Raw genomic sequence first — 17,014 nt, 5'->3', positions numbered from 1 at the left:
ATATACTATTCCCATTTGAAACAGTGAAACTTTGGGGGTCTCCTCACATTGTTAGTTATTAACGTCCAAGTTGACCTACCTCAAAATAAAATTGTGAGGCCACAGAGTCACAAGATTTCTGTGAATCAGATATTAAGTTCCAACAAGGGTAGAGCTGCAAGCTAATAGCAGCTTTTTGAAAGGGTGTACATGGTAGCCATGTTTCAAAAGTGATTAGTACAGAACTCAAAGGAAAACTTCAGGTCCAGACCAAAAGCAAAATCATCAGTCACAAACATATTTCAAAGGAGTCTTTAGGGTTATGGGGTCCCTAAGGTACTAGGACCTTTCTACATTAACTCTTTATAACTAGAGGATCACCCTTAGCCCTTATAGAACAACAGAAATAAACTTCTTTCATACATATAAATGTAGAAGCAACAACTACAGTATATTGAATTGGCCCAAAAGGCCCTTAACATAAAGTCTTGTTAGATTTCTTTTCCCATTGTGAATCCTGACTAAAATTTATTAGTGAAATCTGGATGACCATGCCCATGTGAAAATTAATAAACAGAAACCATTTAAAATGGAGTCAGGCAACTAGAAAACAGAACTCTCATGTATGTGTCAACAGACCACTGATGCCAAAAGTAAGAGATATACCTCGCATCTCTGATAAGAAGTGATGATAATTTACTACCTGAGCAAGAGGAAGAAAATACTCCTTCTTGCCCAGTAATAGCTCAACCTATGGGAAACTGGCATAACTTTGTCAATGAAAAATGACTATGCTTTGAACTTTCATTTTCCTCCAATAAACTTGTTGTTCACAACATTCCCTCCCAAGTCGATTAAAAAAAACTCTCTGCTGTTTCTCTGGACTTGCTCATGGTTCACCATTAGCCTGCAAGTACGGAGAAACATCTGGGTATTTGTTTAAAGTCAACATCCCAATGGGACTAGGTAAGATGATGACTTAGTCACCTGTATCCAACAAAGCTTTTCAATTTCCTTACCTGACCAAAGTTCTCCAGCATACATGGACAGGTATTTATGGCCTTGCAAACAGGGAAACCTTGAACTCATTCCTTCTAATTTTTGTCCTTAAAGAAACTGAGATTAGAATAGAAGTGTCAGGAGGAGTCAGGGAGAGTAGAGGCAGAGAGTGGTTTTGCAGCAGTAACCAAAATACATCTACTTTGAATTTTGAGCGGTGAAGTAGTTGTTTGCCATTCACACAAAGTTGCAATGTTTTTGGCCAGTCCAGTATTCTACATTAGGTGGCAAGTTCTTTAGTCTGAAATTGACTATTTTTTCTCTGGAGTTCCCTTAAATAAGCAGCCACAACCACGTGGCCTTTCAGCTGAAACTGTGTGGCTTTCTGCATCATAATCATGAAAATATAACTTTTATCTGTCCAATTTACCATTTGGACGGTAAACCTCAATATCAGCTCATGCTGCTTAGCTTCTAAACATTTATTAACAACCAGATAATGAGTCCCAAATCTTTCCCACGGCCCACCACTTGAGTAAGAGCATTAACTACCAGATTCCAGGGATAGTTTTTGTATCTCCAAACCCAGATCATTGAGCTCTTAGTCTTTATTTTCCAGAAATTTGTGTCTCTGTCTACTCCCCATTCTCATTGCCAGCTGAATTTCACATGAATTTTACCCCATAGATAATTCTAGACCAGCACACCGTAATTTTGATTAGGAGCCCCAAGGTTCATAAGTTTGTCATGCTTACTCTGTATATTTTGCGTGGATTTTGTTATGTGTGTTAATCAAAGAGAAATCTGTCAAAGCTTAATGTTACCACACTACCTTGACAAGAAATAAGGCAGTATTATTTGTAAGTTTATTATAATATACACCCTTTCTAGTAGCACTTAAAAGTTAGTCAGAATGTATAAAGGTAGCAAATAGAACTGAGCAGCAGTGACCTAAGAGAGGCAACTGGAAAATAAGGAGAATGTGATAGAAGCCAGTGGAAGAGTGCTTCAAGAACAAAGTAGTGAGTTGAGAAAATAGCTTCTTAAGATCAAATAAGATAAAGCCTGACAAATATCCACGGGATTTAACAAGCTGGACATATTAATAAGAGCAAGTTTTGATGACATGTTAGCTTAAAATTGATCATGGTTAATATGTTAGCCAATGGAATTACCTAGTGCAGCCAACTGGGTAAATAAGTTTGCCTTAGGGAAAATGAAAACATTGGTTGGAAGTTGAAATTTTTTATTAAGAAATCATGATTTTTAGAAATACAAATAGAAATGGATCAGGAGACAAAAGCCTTAATGTCTAAAGCAGAGAAAGAGGCATGGGTCTAAAATTTTCTGAACAGACAGTCGGAATGGAACAGCAGAAGTGACAATTTCTCCATTAAACTTATAAGAGATGCGGAAAGAACAGGTGCTAATGAAGCACTGCTTGTCAATTTGATGGTGGAAAATTGAGGTAGGACATTGTCATTTAGTGATTTAGTGGTTTCTACTTCTCTTGGAAGCAGGATAATAGGTTTTCAAGATAAGAAGCAAGTTAGACTGTCAGACTTGAGAGGTAGAAACAAACATTTGAAAACAGGGTTACAGAATATAAGAGAGTATAGTGACTACAGTTTCTAGCAGTTGTAGAGGGTTGACAGCTCTTTTGGGATTACTATCAGTTTATAGTGGTTCTGCTCTTCATAACTGCTGGATTTTCTCCATCTGAGTTTCTTCTTATAAGCTAGATACAGTGAAAAAGATAATGACATTAATACAGGATCAAGTTTTGAGGAGGTAACAGCTATAAAACAACAGAAGAAAAATAAATTTTGTACTAGAAGAGAGTGGCTTTAACAATAATCCATAAACACTAAGCTGGATATGAAGAAATATGAGGAAAGGAGAGAATAAATATAGAGAAGCAAATAATTAATCAACTTGTCCGGATTACACAAAGCAATATACAGATTTCATAAAATCCCCATCAAAATCCCAATGACATTTTTAAAAGGAATAAAACCAAAAAAAATCATCAGATTTGTACAGAAGTACAAAAGACCCCAAATAACCAAAGCAATCCTGAGAAAAACGAATGCAGGCTGAAGGTATCACACTTTCTTGACCTCAAATTATACTACAGAGCAACAATAATCAAAACAGCATGGTATTGGCAGGAAAACAGACTCACAAACCAATAGAAGAGAATTGAGAGTCCAGAAATAAAACCACATGTATACGGGCAAGTAATTTTTGACAAAGGAGCCAAAAACATATAATGGAGAAAAGAAAGCCTCTTTAATAAATGGCACTGTGAAAACTGGAAAGCCACAGAAAAGAATGAAACTAGACTACAGTCTGTCTCTATGTACAGAAAATCATTCAAATACATCAAAGACCTAAATATAAAATTTGAAACAATAAATCACAAAGAAAAAAACACAGGTACTAAACATATGGGCCTAGGTCTTAGAAAACATTTTATGAATTTGACCCCAAAGGCAAGGGAAGTAAAGGCAAAAATAAATTAATGGACTATATAAAACTAAAAAGCTTCTGCACAACAAAAGAAACCACCAATAAAACAAAAAGGCAATCAGGAAAAGATATTTGCAAACAACAGCTCTGAAAAGGAGTTAATATTGAAGATATATAAGGAACCCATGCAACTCAACAGCAAAGAAACAATTCAATAAAAAAAAATGCACAGAGGACTGGAACAGACACTATTCCAAAGAAAACATACAAATGGCCAACAGATATATGCAAAGATGCTCAAATTCAATAGATTTGGGGAAAATGAAAATCAAAACTACAATGAGATACCACCTCACACTGTTAGAATGGCTATTATCAACAAGACAAGTAATTGTAACAAGTGTGAAGAGGTGGTAGAGAAAAAGGAACCCTCATTCCCTGCTGGTGGAAATGTAAACTGGTACAGCCACTATGGAGAACAGTGTGGAGGTTCCTCAAAAATTAAGAATAGAGTTACCATATGACCCAGCAATCCCTCTTCTGGGTAGCCACTTGAAAAAATTGAAAACATTTATTCACAAAGATATATGCACCTTTATATTCATTGCAGTATTATTCATGATGGTCAAGACTAAAGTGTCTCTGGATAGACGGTTGGATAAAGAAGATGTGGTACGTATATACAATGAAATACTAGTCAGTCATAAGAAAAGATAAAATACTTTCATTTGGGAAAACATGGATGGACCTTGAAAATATTATGCTAAGTGAAATAAGTCAATCAGAAAAAGCTAAGAACCATATGAATTTACTCATGTGGGATATAAAACTGAAACTCATAGACACAGACAATAGTATGGTAATTACTAGAGGGAAGATGGTAAGGGGCTGGGGGAAGGTAAAGGAGGCTGAATATATGGTGAGGGAAGATGGTTTGACTTTGGCTGGTGGACACACAAGGCAATGTATAGATCATATATCAGTAATGTATACTTGAAATCTACATGGTCACATTAGAGTGCCTCCATCTGCTTGGGTTCCTGAATGAGAAAACATGAATCAGAACCCTCAACTGGCCTTTGATATATATGCAGTGGGAGTAAGAAACAATCTCTGCAAGGTATAAACTACTAAAATACTTGAGCCTAGTCCATGCTGCCAAATCCAGATAGCTAAGAGGATGTGACCCAGCCTCTTGAGGTAAATAGAGTGAGAAAGATAGAATAGCCATCATTGACAGGGCCACAGAGAGAGCAATTCCAACAGGAGAGAGGCCAAATAGGACAGGAAATCGTGAGAAAAGATATTAGAAATGAAGGTAGATTTTCAATGATGGAGGGGTTGTGGTCCAGAGGGTATAATGAATGGCCTGTAAGAAAGGGAGGGCAGTAGGTAACTTGGATCAGAGCAAAGTCAACTGAGCCCAGCACATTCTGGAAGTAAAAATACAGGGAGAATTAAACAAACAAGATAGTCTTAAAATTTTTACTATGTCCAATAATAATAAGTTTGTGATGTACATTTCATTTAGTTTAATTAAAAATCATTTTCATTTAAAAAATACACTATTGTGGACACAAATTGTAATTTTTCATGGCTTTCCACTAAATTCTGAAACTCACTGATACTTTATGAGAATGGGATCAGGTGCCAACTTTCTGCTGTTCCTTCTCTCTGGACTCATATGTCATAGGTTGAGCAAAAAACATCATTTGAATGGCCCATTTCTAGGTTGCACAGAGAATGCAGACTTTTCCTTACTTGTTTACTCTATTGATGATTTTAAAGGGAAGTAGGGTGAGTGAAAAAGGCAGTGAGATGCCTGAGTTAATGTTTTCATTTATTTCAGATATTTTGCTATTAATTCCATCAGGAACAACACTGATGACAGCTAACAATTACTGAATGCTTAAAATATACTTGGCATTATTCTAAGTACTTCATATGTTTTATGACATTTAATCTTTAGCATGCTTTTTTCAATGCCCTTTTTAGGTGAGAAAAGTGAGGCTCAGGGAACTTACACAAATTGCCCAAGATCACACTTCTGATAAGGAATGGAACAGGATTTGGAAATCTGGGTGACTCCAAAGGTATTCCACTGGTTATTATTCCAAATTCTTTTTAATATCAAGATACATTTAGTGAACTGATTATCTTTCAACATAGAATGAAAATGAATTAAGGAATAATGAATTGAATATAGATTTCAGTAAAGATAGCAAATAAATCCATGATCAAGTCTTCATTAAATTACCAAAGTTCATATTGGCATTTAAACATAAGGCACTGTCCTTGACAATACACTGAATCTTAGTTATTTCAAATAGTACCTGTTTTTATTCAGGTATTATTATTCTTTTAAATCTGTTTTTAGTATATAATAAAACACATGTATACTGTTTGTAATTTGTTTTTTAAGTGCATCATGATTTACATAGAGGCAATATTAGAGCATATCAAAACACTGTTATTATTTGTATGCATATTACATATTCTGTTTTAATAAGAAAATCCAACACCAGCTGAATAACAAATCATAACATATAATTTATATAAAAAGATGTGTGGGAATGAATCCATCTATCACAGCACATGCACAGAAGTAACATCATTTACTTAGGGTGTTGGGATAAACTAAAAGTACTGACTGGAAATAAGATACATCATAATTCAAAAAATTCTTTACACAATGACAGACTGATCTGAAAAGACAAAGACACCAGTTGTTTTGTTACTATGGCTATTCCTGGCAGTTATCCAGGGATTACAACTGCACAACCTTACAAACAGGATAGAAATTGACTGTTTTAACAAAGGGTCTCAGCAAGATAATGAGTGGTGCACAATATTTCTCACTGTGCATTGATCAGGTCCCTTTGAACTTTGCCAAGATTTAAACAACGGTGACAGGGCTCTGGCACTGGCAGGAAATGTGAGCCTTGAACCAGTGCTTCAGGAATGAGAGTGTTTTGTTTGTTTGTTTCCTTGTTTTGGTTTTTGTAGGAAACCACATTTTAATCATTTAGACTGTTTATTGTTTCTAATTAGTTCTGAAGTCTTAAAGAAGCTTATAAAATAACAGCAAGAAATATTTGCCATAAATGTCTTCTAAAAAAGAAGGATCTAGAGATGCTCTTAGATCATTAAAGGTTAAATATTTAAATCCCAAGGTACAAAAAGCTTCTGCAAACTTTTTAATGGTATAGTGAGTAGGGAAAATGTACAGGTTGGGTCATATGAAATGCTTAGTATTTCATTTTAATAAACAAAAATTACAATTTTAAGTTTCAACCTAATATTACGGCTTATATAGTGAACAGATTTGACTAAACATTTTTTTCTTAAATTTTGATTTTACGTGTAGCTCAAATTGCATTATTATTTGTAATGTTAATTCCAAGGTGAGAGATAATGAAATTATATTTTTAAACATTAGCTGTTTTAAGCAAGGTAAATTGAAGATAACACACATGCGTACTACTCCAACTGATTCATCACAGTTGTTGGCTAATCGATGTTGTTGGCCAGTGAATTTTATTTTAGAAGAAAGTGATTAGAAGTCATGTATATTGATTTGGATATACTGTGTTCTGCTATGATCTTGACTAGTATTTATAAAAAAACAGTTTGCCTGCCCAGCCTGGCGTGGCTCAGCAATTGAGCATCCACCTGGGATCCAGGAGATCAGGGTTCAATTCCCAGTCAGGGCACATGCCCTGTTTGTGGGCTCGATCCCCAGTCAGATACAGTCGATCAATGACGACTTTCCTATCATTGATGTTTCTATCTCTCTCTCCCTCTCCTTTCCTCTCTCTGAAATCAATAAAGATCTAAAAAAATAAATAAATAAAAATAAAAAATAATTTGCCTAAGCACATTTTTCTGATTCATAACTTTAATCATGTTTGATTGATTCTTCAAGGCCCATTCTCTCCACAAAGCCTTTCACATCCCTCCAATCTGTCTATACCCTCCTCTTGCTCTAGATTTCTCTCTGTCTCTCATGTGTGCCTCATGATACTTGATTCATCAATCTATCATTGTAATTATATATTCATATCTAGGTTGTGTATTTAATTAAATAGCCTAGAGGAAAGAGCCCACACCTAAGTCATCTGCATGTCACTAGCAATCAATTGCATGGAACATTATATAAAGCAGTTCCTTCAATGAATAAATGAAGTAAATGTGTTTTGGGCTTTTATTTAATAGTTATTCATACAGTAATAATAACTACACTGTTCTCTTTCACATAATTCCTACATTTTTGTTTAATAAACTAAATATTAATTTTTTAATTTTTATGTACGCCCATTTTGGGAAGGGGATCAGGAAAATGCCATTTCCCTGCAAATGAAAGTGACAATACCAAAATCCAACACATGATGTGAGAGACTAGATATCTGTACAAACATCCTACCAGACACATTTCTAAAAGGATTAAATAACCAGAAAAAACCTTTTAATGCAGAACACGTAAAATGAAGAATATACGAATCCAGAGATTTTTTGCTAACATCTGCCTTGATGGCATATAAACCTCTAATCCCCATAGGCTAGAATTTGAGATTTGATGGGCCAGAAGCCAAATCCAGAAGTTAAGGCCTGGAGCCCAAGCAAAATGACTGGAGACTTTTATAAAATAACGCCAACCCATCCCAGCACACCTCTACTCAGTGGGTCAACTAGAATAAAGCCCACTCCATGTATATAGATGGTGAGGACCTTGCCTGATTTATTTTTGGCCTTATTAGATGGAAGTAAAGAGAAAAATGCCTGCTCTGAGAATTCTTAACCCCTTATCCACCCTCTCTTATGGTGATCTAAAAAAAAAAAAAAAAAAATCAAATAGAAATTTATTTTAATGGACTTTGGATTAGTTTTATCATAAACACCCAGAAAAAGCTACTATAAAAATTTCTGAGTAAATTCATATTAACAAAAAGTCTCAAATGTTTTAACAGGTATTTTTTTTTAAATATTATGTGTTTTTTCTTTAACAATAAAATATCAGAAAATACCCAATGAAATAACTCCCTGTTAGCAAGAGTGGGCAAAAACAATAAACTGCAAAATCAGACACTCAAGAATAAAAATATTAAAATTATCAACATATATAATATAAACATAAAATAAATATGTATATTACATTTAAATGAGTATAAGAAGAAATACAGAACACAGACAGCCAAAACTATGACAAATTACAAGTGAGATTTGTAAAAAAAACTTCAATATGCCTTTTAAAGATTAAAATTATAATAAGATTAGATATTCAATGAATTAATTATACTACAAATTAGAAAAGCTAAAGCATAATTTAGTAAAATGGCAGATGTGTCAAAAGTTATACAAAATGCAACACAGAAAAAGTGGAAAAATAAAGCTTAAAAACATGGAAGTTCCAAAATTAATCAGACTGCAAAAAAGTGATAATATATATGAAGAATAATAATGGCTGAGAATTTTTGAGAATTGATGGATGTCATGAATTCTCATGTAGATTGCCAATGTAAATTAAGCAAGATAAGTAAATTTGAACTTAAATTCATCAAATGAAGCTAAAAATATCAAAGGAGAAGATTTTAAAGCAGTCAGAGACAAATTAAAAAAAAAAAAAAGTAGAATAACAATTATATAGCTAACTTCTCAAGAATAACAATGAAAGTCAGAAAAGTGTAAACCAGTATGCTCAAAGCACTGAGAAAAAAATATTAATTCAAAATTGCATAGCAGCAAAACTATCTGTCAAGAAAGAGGGTAAAATGAAGACAAGGCCAATTTTTTTTTTAAAAAGGAAGTTGGTACAACCAACAGAAAGGCACTACTAAAGTATGTTATTCTAGAAGAAAATATAACACCACAGAAGGTCTGTGATATAAAAAGGAATTTAGAATAAAGCAACTAGATGTGTTAAACTTGCTCAACCTCAACAAATATCGATTATATAAAATAATAGTATTAATGGGTTATTTGTGACATTGAGTAAAACCAGGTTATAACTAAAATAATAGATGTCAGCATCTACTATTGATTAGTTTAGCTTTCTAAGGTCCTTGTATTGTTTTGGAGTCTATAAATATGAGGGAAGGGAAAGAGGCTAACAATCACTTGCATGCAGATTGACCATATTCAAACAGTCAGAATCTTATGTTAGTAATTTTGCAGACACACAGAAAATTTTTATACTACTGGTAGAAATGTAAATTAGTAAAAGAATTTGGAGAACAATATTATCAATATCTAATACAATTGAAAATGTATGTCAACTCTGACCAACAATTCCTTCCTTTCTCAGTACGTCCCTTGGAAAAGCCCGTACACAGGTCTCCAGGAGACAGGGCATGGCTCTTCTTGACAGCAATGGTTTTCATAGCATAACACAAGTAATAACCTGAATGTTATTACTAGTAGAAGATTAGTTAAGTAAAATGGTATATTTCTATTATAGAATATTATTGAACAATTTATACAAAATGGACCAGAAGAATGCTAAACTTAAGATAGTGGTTTCATGTGTGAATGAAAAAAGGCCTATAAATAAACCTAGGAAGTTTGGGGTGGAGAGGAGACACACATGATAGGCCTGACAAGCTCAGTGACCATAAGTAACCACACAGGATGGTCTGATCATGAATTTCTAACTGGGCCAGTCATGGCCTGTAGAGATTTCTTAAGTGATCCCTGTCCACTGTTCTTAAGCATCTAGGGTAAAGTACTTTTGAATCGTCAACTAATTTTCTTTTCTAGAAACTGGAAGACATAACCACAGGCACCAGAGCACAAGGTCACCTCAGCAGGAGACCACAAAACCTCTCATCATTACCTTGTTCCCTGCGTACCATCTCTATTAACTATCCTCCACCCACCATAGTAAAAGAAGTATGTGTTTCTTCGTTGTACTTTTTATCCAGTCATAGAGATTTCCCTGCTTTGCTCTCCTGCCCCCTTAATCTATGACCAATGGATTTCATATACTTACCTTACATTTTCTCTGATTGATTTTCAGTGTGAAAGGAACTGCAAAACTGCCATTCTCCAGAGCATTTACTCAATCCATTGAGATCTTGCTTCTGGGCCTGTCCTCAAAAATTTTGGATCAAATAAAATCCATATTTTTTTCTATAGGTTTAGAGGGTTTTTTTGTTGACACACAGGGAGGCACAAGAAAAATGTAATTCTATCTTTTGTGTTTGATACGCAAAATTACTGAATAGAGAAACTTTCTGGTTAGGGACTTCAACATTATCTATAACGTTTTCAGTTGTCATTTTGGGGTCATAGAAAATTATAAATAAAGTTGCACTTCTACTTTTTAGTTATTTTTCCTATAACTCAAAAAAAGGTTATAATAATATTACTGTTCTTCATTTTTTTTTTCTGTAACTATTAGAATGCTTCTACTAGAGTGCAAAATTGAGACAATATGCTATCAAAATTCAAAGATACGGTGCAAGTCAGTTCCCATTTAGTAGAAACTGGTTTTTAATTTAGCCTTTCCATTTTTGTGATATTACCTGGAGCCTTTTTAAGTTCCCTGAAAAACAAATATTTGATTTCATCCCTAGTATATAATAAAAGTGGAATCTAGAGGCACAAGAGAAGTGTAGTGAGGTCTTCTATGGCTCATTTATGAATCATAAAAGGCTTGATACTGTTAAATACCAATTGCAAAGCTAAGGAAACATGCTGAGAAGCATTCATGCAGCTGGAAAACCATAGCATCAGGAGTCCTCTTAAAATAATGTAAAATAAGAGTAGATCTCAAAGGATTTCTCACTTTTCCATAGTAGTTTTATAAACTGAAACCAAATTTCTTTTATTTTTTAGTTTTTGTTTTAACTGTCAAATGATCAAGGTTTTATTTGTTTGCTTTTACAATTTCAGCAGCACTTAAAGTTATAAAAAAAAAGCCACATTAAAAAGAAAAAAAAAAGCTTTTATTGACTCACACATTCTCTTAACAAACACTAATAATGGTAATGATATTAAAACACAAGTCTCTTTAAGCACAAAGGAATTGTGAAGCTCTTTGTCACTTCTAAAAGAGCTAAGCTTAAATGTTACTTAAAAAGCAAACAATTCTTGTAGTCTACTCAATTCTAAGGAGGTAAAGAGACTGAAAATAGCTTTAAAAATCACTCATTTTCACTGTTATTATTTAAAAAATGCCCATTTGTTCTGATAACATATCACACATATAGTCAATTATTTGTCTTATTGTTTTAAATTTATTGGGGGGACATTGGTTCACAAAACCATATAGGTTTTAAGTGTACAACTCAATAAAACATCATCTGCACATGGCATCACGTGCCCATCACCCCAAGCAGTCTCTTTACATCCCATTCCCCGCCCCCTTCGCTCTCCCCTCCACCTACTCGCCACCCTTCTTTCCCTCTGGCTATCACCACACTGTTGTCAGTGTCTGTGTGTATGTATATGTGTGTGTGTGTGTGTGTGTATTCTTTTGCTTAATCCCTTCACCTTCTTCCATTCATTCACACAATCCCCCTCCCCTGTGACAACTGTCAGTCTATAATAATCATGGTTCAATAGTAATCTGGTAAACTAACTCATAATGTTTAATAGCCAAGATAAAGTAGCAGGAAAGAGAACACTTGGTACCCTTTGGATATAGTAACAATAATAGTATTAATAATTAATAATAATAATAATAGCAACATCAACAATTACTGGTCTTGAGTGTTTTCCCTTTGCCAAGCAATACACTAAGATCTGTGCAATATATTCATGTCTTAATTGAGAGTCAGTTTCTCAAATAAGTGTAAATTCCTTAAATAGCCCAGTTGTAGAAGTTAATTTAATATATATAATTGCATACTAGGTTAGGTATGCAGTAATTTTTTGACTTGAGGCTAGTTTTTTTGTTTCTTTGTCTTTTTCAATCTGTACTGGTATACATAAGAGTATCCATCTATGTCATGAGACCTCCAGCGTGATCAGCATCACTGTCCAACAACGTTTCAATTATTCTTTCTTCATGTCATTGTCCTTCTTCCCTTCCCTGTGTCTCCTGCGTCTATCTCCCATCTCTGCTGTCCCACTGATGTATTTGACTAAGTTAAAAAAGCCCAGTGTTGCTGCATTCCCAGATATTAATATTTAGTCCACAACACCATTCTAGGAAGGGAGTATCATCATTTCTATTGTACATATAATAAAACTGACCTTAGAACAAAATGGACAACTTTCCAAAGATACACAGCATAGATGACTGACAGACAGACAGACAGGTAGGTGGGACTTAGATAGATGACACCCGAATTTGCAGTTAAGATGTAGGTCTGTGGAGTGTGAGTGCACAGTATTCCCTCACACATTTTATCAGCCTTATGACACTAGGTCAGAGAAGCTGCAGCAGATCACTGGCTTTGGCTGCCTCCAGCTGGGGCTTTATTCTGTGTGAAGGACATAAAGGACAAAGACTTTCAAGTAATAAGGAATGTCTGTGAGTAAGTACCAGAAGTAGTAGTTCTACAGGTGTTCAAAAAATCGGGCTCTTTAAAGGAGTGAAATGGCCAGGAACAGCCTTGTGGGGTAGGGGCCTAACACAGAACCCTGGAAGTGAACTTTAAATAGGAGACATGGTGAGAGAGCTCAAGGAGTGCATGGGGTCGGAGGACAATGGAAAAGAAATGAAAGGTCAACAGGAGTACTTGAAATTTTAAACTGCAATCTTTCAGTGTCTCTGCAATGCTTTGAATGGGAAAGCTTTGAGAAGACATTAGTGATAAAATAAGAATCTGATGATAATGTATAGGCCAATTCCTAAAGGACAGGCAGAAAGTACATAATAAAAACAGTGAGGTGGCAAGGCTTTGAACTAGATTGGTGGGCGTAAACCTGGACGGTAGGGACAGATCCAAGATCTGTTTTTAACCTGCACATACAGAGACTTTGCATGCTGCCTTATTAGTTCATGTATGGACGTTTGCAAGCAAAAATCTTCCTGAAGCTTTCCATTGCTAAGGCAGACGTCACCAAAGATTTGAAAGTAATTTTTTTCCCTTAAATATATCTTCACTGATTTCAGAGAGAGGAAGGGAGAGGGAAAGAGAGAGTTGAAACATCAATGATGCGAGAGTCCTCATTGGCTGGCTGCCTCCCGCACGCCCCCAACTGGGGATGGAGCCTACAACCCGGGCATGTGCCCCAATGGGAAATCGAACCTCAGACCCCCAGATCCCAGGTATATGCTCCACCACCGAGCCATGCGCGGCCGGGCGACCTGAAAGTAATTGAACTGCGCTTGTCTTCCGCAAGCAGCCCGCAGTCACACGCGCTGCTAGTGTGCCGCAGCTCAGGGGCTTCCCCGCACGCTGGTAAAGAACTCCAGGCGGCCTTATGAATAACATACTCAGGACAGGTGTCTCGTGAGCCCACAAATGAGTTATTAGCCATAAGAAATAACCCAACGCAAAGCTACAAGTAAAATCGATGTCCGACTTAATACTGGGAATGGGACAGCAGATAGCACGTTTCTGTGAACTCATCTCCACTATGCCAAGCTCGACAGCTAAGTCTGCTTTCAAGAGTGAAAAGCTTGATTAAATATTTCATAAAATATTATTAAAAATGTTGTGATGCTTTAATCTCAAGAGGAAAATATGTCACTGTTTATTTCTTTACTTGGCCCTTGACAAGGGACTCTCACTGGGGTCTTGGAGCCTACCTCAGAGTGAAAGCATTTGGAAAATGTGTAGCGTATACTCTAAGGAGCATGGTGCTTGAGGTTAACGTTTGTCGTGAGCCACTGTGGAACATTGTCATCCTCTCAATACATATTCTGGGACGCTGAATGCTTTCTGCAGTTGTATTATCTGTGTCTCCTAGTTATTTTCTGTATATTTAAAGCAAATTAATACTGCCAGGTATACACCACAACACCGAGGACTATGGATACTATGATATGGAAAAATAGTATCCTTATATAGATTTTAATTATTTTGATGACTCACAAAATTTTCAACTTTTATAGCTGCCCAAGAAACTTCAGAAAGAATGGCCAGGGTCACTTCATTATTATAAAAATTCAAATGATGATTAGCTTGATGAAAAGACCTCATAGAGTTAAAATATTAAAAAGGGTAGGTTATCTATATAAAGGAAAAACCACACAGATTGTTCCTTTACTTCCTCTGTAGGAGGACATATGCTATTAAGATTTCATGAAATGTACCAAATAATGAATTTCTGGGCAATTTTTATGTTCTTAAAAAGTGGATCTGAGAAGTGCTGTATTAAGGTTTTACAGGATGTAAACAGCGAAAATAAGTCTCTTCACTTTTAATCTTATATAAAACTCAACTTTGACACAATATTAAATCATAAAATAAGCATAAGGTGGTTCAAAAGTATTATTTATTTGATTAAAAACATATTAAATACTATTTTTTTAAAAATTGGGTGCCCCTGCTTTGCTGATATCTTAAACATAATTTTTCCCATTAGTTTACCTATTGCTAATCTTACAGTGGATTTGATTTTCTTGTAATTCCTTCCTATATTCAGTTAATTCTAGTGTAAAGCAACCATTCACAAGACATAGAACACCAAAGGTTCCAATGAATAACCTTTTCATTAAAACAACATCATTTCACTGACTAGGATTCAATTCAAAATTAATATCAATAGCAACTATAATCCCTACATCTTTCTCATTGTGATAGTGTCTAAATATTTTAGTTTTTAGTCCTCAACAAGAGGACTTGTAATGACTATAGGAGAAATATAGACTAAGTAAGAAGATACAAAGTTTGGTTCATTAGTTATATCTTTATTTACTGATTATCTACTCTGTGTCAGATACTGCATTAGAAAATTTGTAGATATCAATCATAATTATTAATATATGATTATCTCCCTTATGTCTTTATTCTTGATAATGGGCTTTATAATTACTAAAGTATTTTCAAAATACTTTTAAAATTGCTTATATTTGCTACTTACACAAGTAAGAATTTTCATTTAGGGTACCGTTCACAATATTTTTTGAAAGGAAATTATTTTTATTATTTAGTAGAATTCTTACCAATAATTTTAAGGCTTAATATTATGGAAAATGTCAAAATAAACTTAAATGTTATAAAACACAAAGTAAACACAATGTTATAATATTTAAAAGATAAGAGCTTATTTCAAAGAGATGACATAATTAACATTGCCAACTAAGAAATTATGAAATAATGCTTTCTTGGCCAAAAAGAAATCCTTGGTTTATTTAATTAAAAACATAAAATAAAATGTCTATCCTCTTGCCTAAATATGTTTAATATTCTTGATTTATTTTTATATAGTATCTTATTTTATGCTCTTTGCATATAGATTTCTCTTATCTCTAAAAAGAAAGAGTATCCTATCCAAGTATAGGAAATTTTTATAATGAAATTTAGATTTGTATCACTCATTCTCTTTGTTGAGTAGAAAGTTAGCCTTATAAAAATGAAAAAAAAAATAGTGTTGGAAAACCACATTCCATTTTACAAATTAAGAACAAACACTTCAAGATATAAAAATCACTAAGTACCAGTTAATTTAAGACAGACATCTCTCTGTACCAGAACTATACATCTCTTTTTAATTATTTATATTTAATTGCAAAAATAGCATATACTTTGAATAAAATCGTTGCAGGAATTATATACTTGAAATATATTACTGTTCTTTGACATTATTAATTACTGACTATCAAAAAGAAAAAAGTAAATCTTTTAGCAATCTACCAAAGGTAATAAATAATGAGAAAAGGGACTTACATGATCAATTAGTTCACGGACCATTCCATTCCATTGACCATTGGCATCATCCTGGGCTCCATATTTCCCATCCTCCACAAGTCTAATTTCATATGTAAAGCCAAGGATTGTAGATAACTCTCTGAGAAGGTCAATGCAATAGCCCTCGAATCGATCATTCCCGTAGAGTGGTTTGTCAGACTTCTTAAACAAGACGTAGGGTTCTTCCTGGAAACAGTGAGCATGAAGGTAGGAGGTACCAGTTAATCACGAAACTTGCTGTCAAAATTACAGCTTTCCTTAGAAAATAGAAAATATCACATTAATTTATGACACAAATAAATTTTCTTTGTTTCTACTTGTAATTAATATAGTTTGAAATAATAATAAGGGAGATTATCAGTAATATTTATGCTTCACAAAAAATATTTAAATGTAATAATTTCACCTTGACTATATAATAAAAATATGTTATATGCCTTTGCCATATAGCTTACATCACACATAATAAATAATATATAATATGACATACTATATGGTATATATTACACATAGGTAAATATATACATATAATATGTAATACATTTAGATATAATTACACCATAATTACAATACCCCAATTTGATTTATACAATTTAATCAATATCTGGTGTGCTATTTCAGTGGAATCTATTAATTGAAAGAATTTTTAAAAAGTCATTGCCTAATTACCTACCATGTGCTAAGAATTGGAGTAGTACTTTTATATATACTATCACATTTTTTCTAACACCCATGAAAATTACAACTACTATATTTAATTA

The 17,014-nt window shown here is 34.1% G+C and overlaps 1 protein-coding gene across 1 annotated transcript in view; it reads right to left on the bottom strand.

Annotated features, from left to right (window-relative positions):
- The window catches only part of GRIK2 (glutamate ionotropic receptor kainate type subunit 2), a 485,925-nt gene that overhangs the window by 134,148 nt on the left and 334,763 nt on the right, over positions 1-17,014 (bottom strand). The window contains exon 11 of the mRNA XM_016220206.2: positions 16,233-16,439. Within this exon, the coding sequence (XP_016075692.1) occupies positions 16,233-16,439 (207 nt within the window). The remainder of the gene's footprint in view (positions 1-16,232; positions 16,440-17,014) is intronic.

Source organism: Miniopterus natalensis, chromosome 5 (genome assembly GCF_054644295.1).
Source record: "Miniopterus natalensis isolate mMinNat1 chromosome 5, mMinNat1.hap1, whole genome shotgun sequence".
NCBI classification, from domain to species: domain Eukaryota; kingdom Metazoa; phylum Chordata; class Mammalia; order Chiroptera; family Miniopteridae; genus Miniopterus; species Miniopterus natalensis.
Note: the sequence above shows the minus strand (reverse complement) of the source record. Positions and strands in the feature narration are given on the sequence as shown.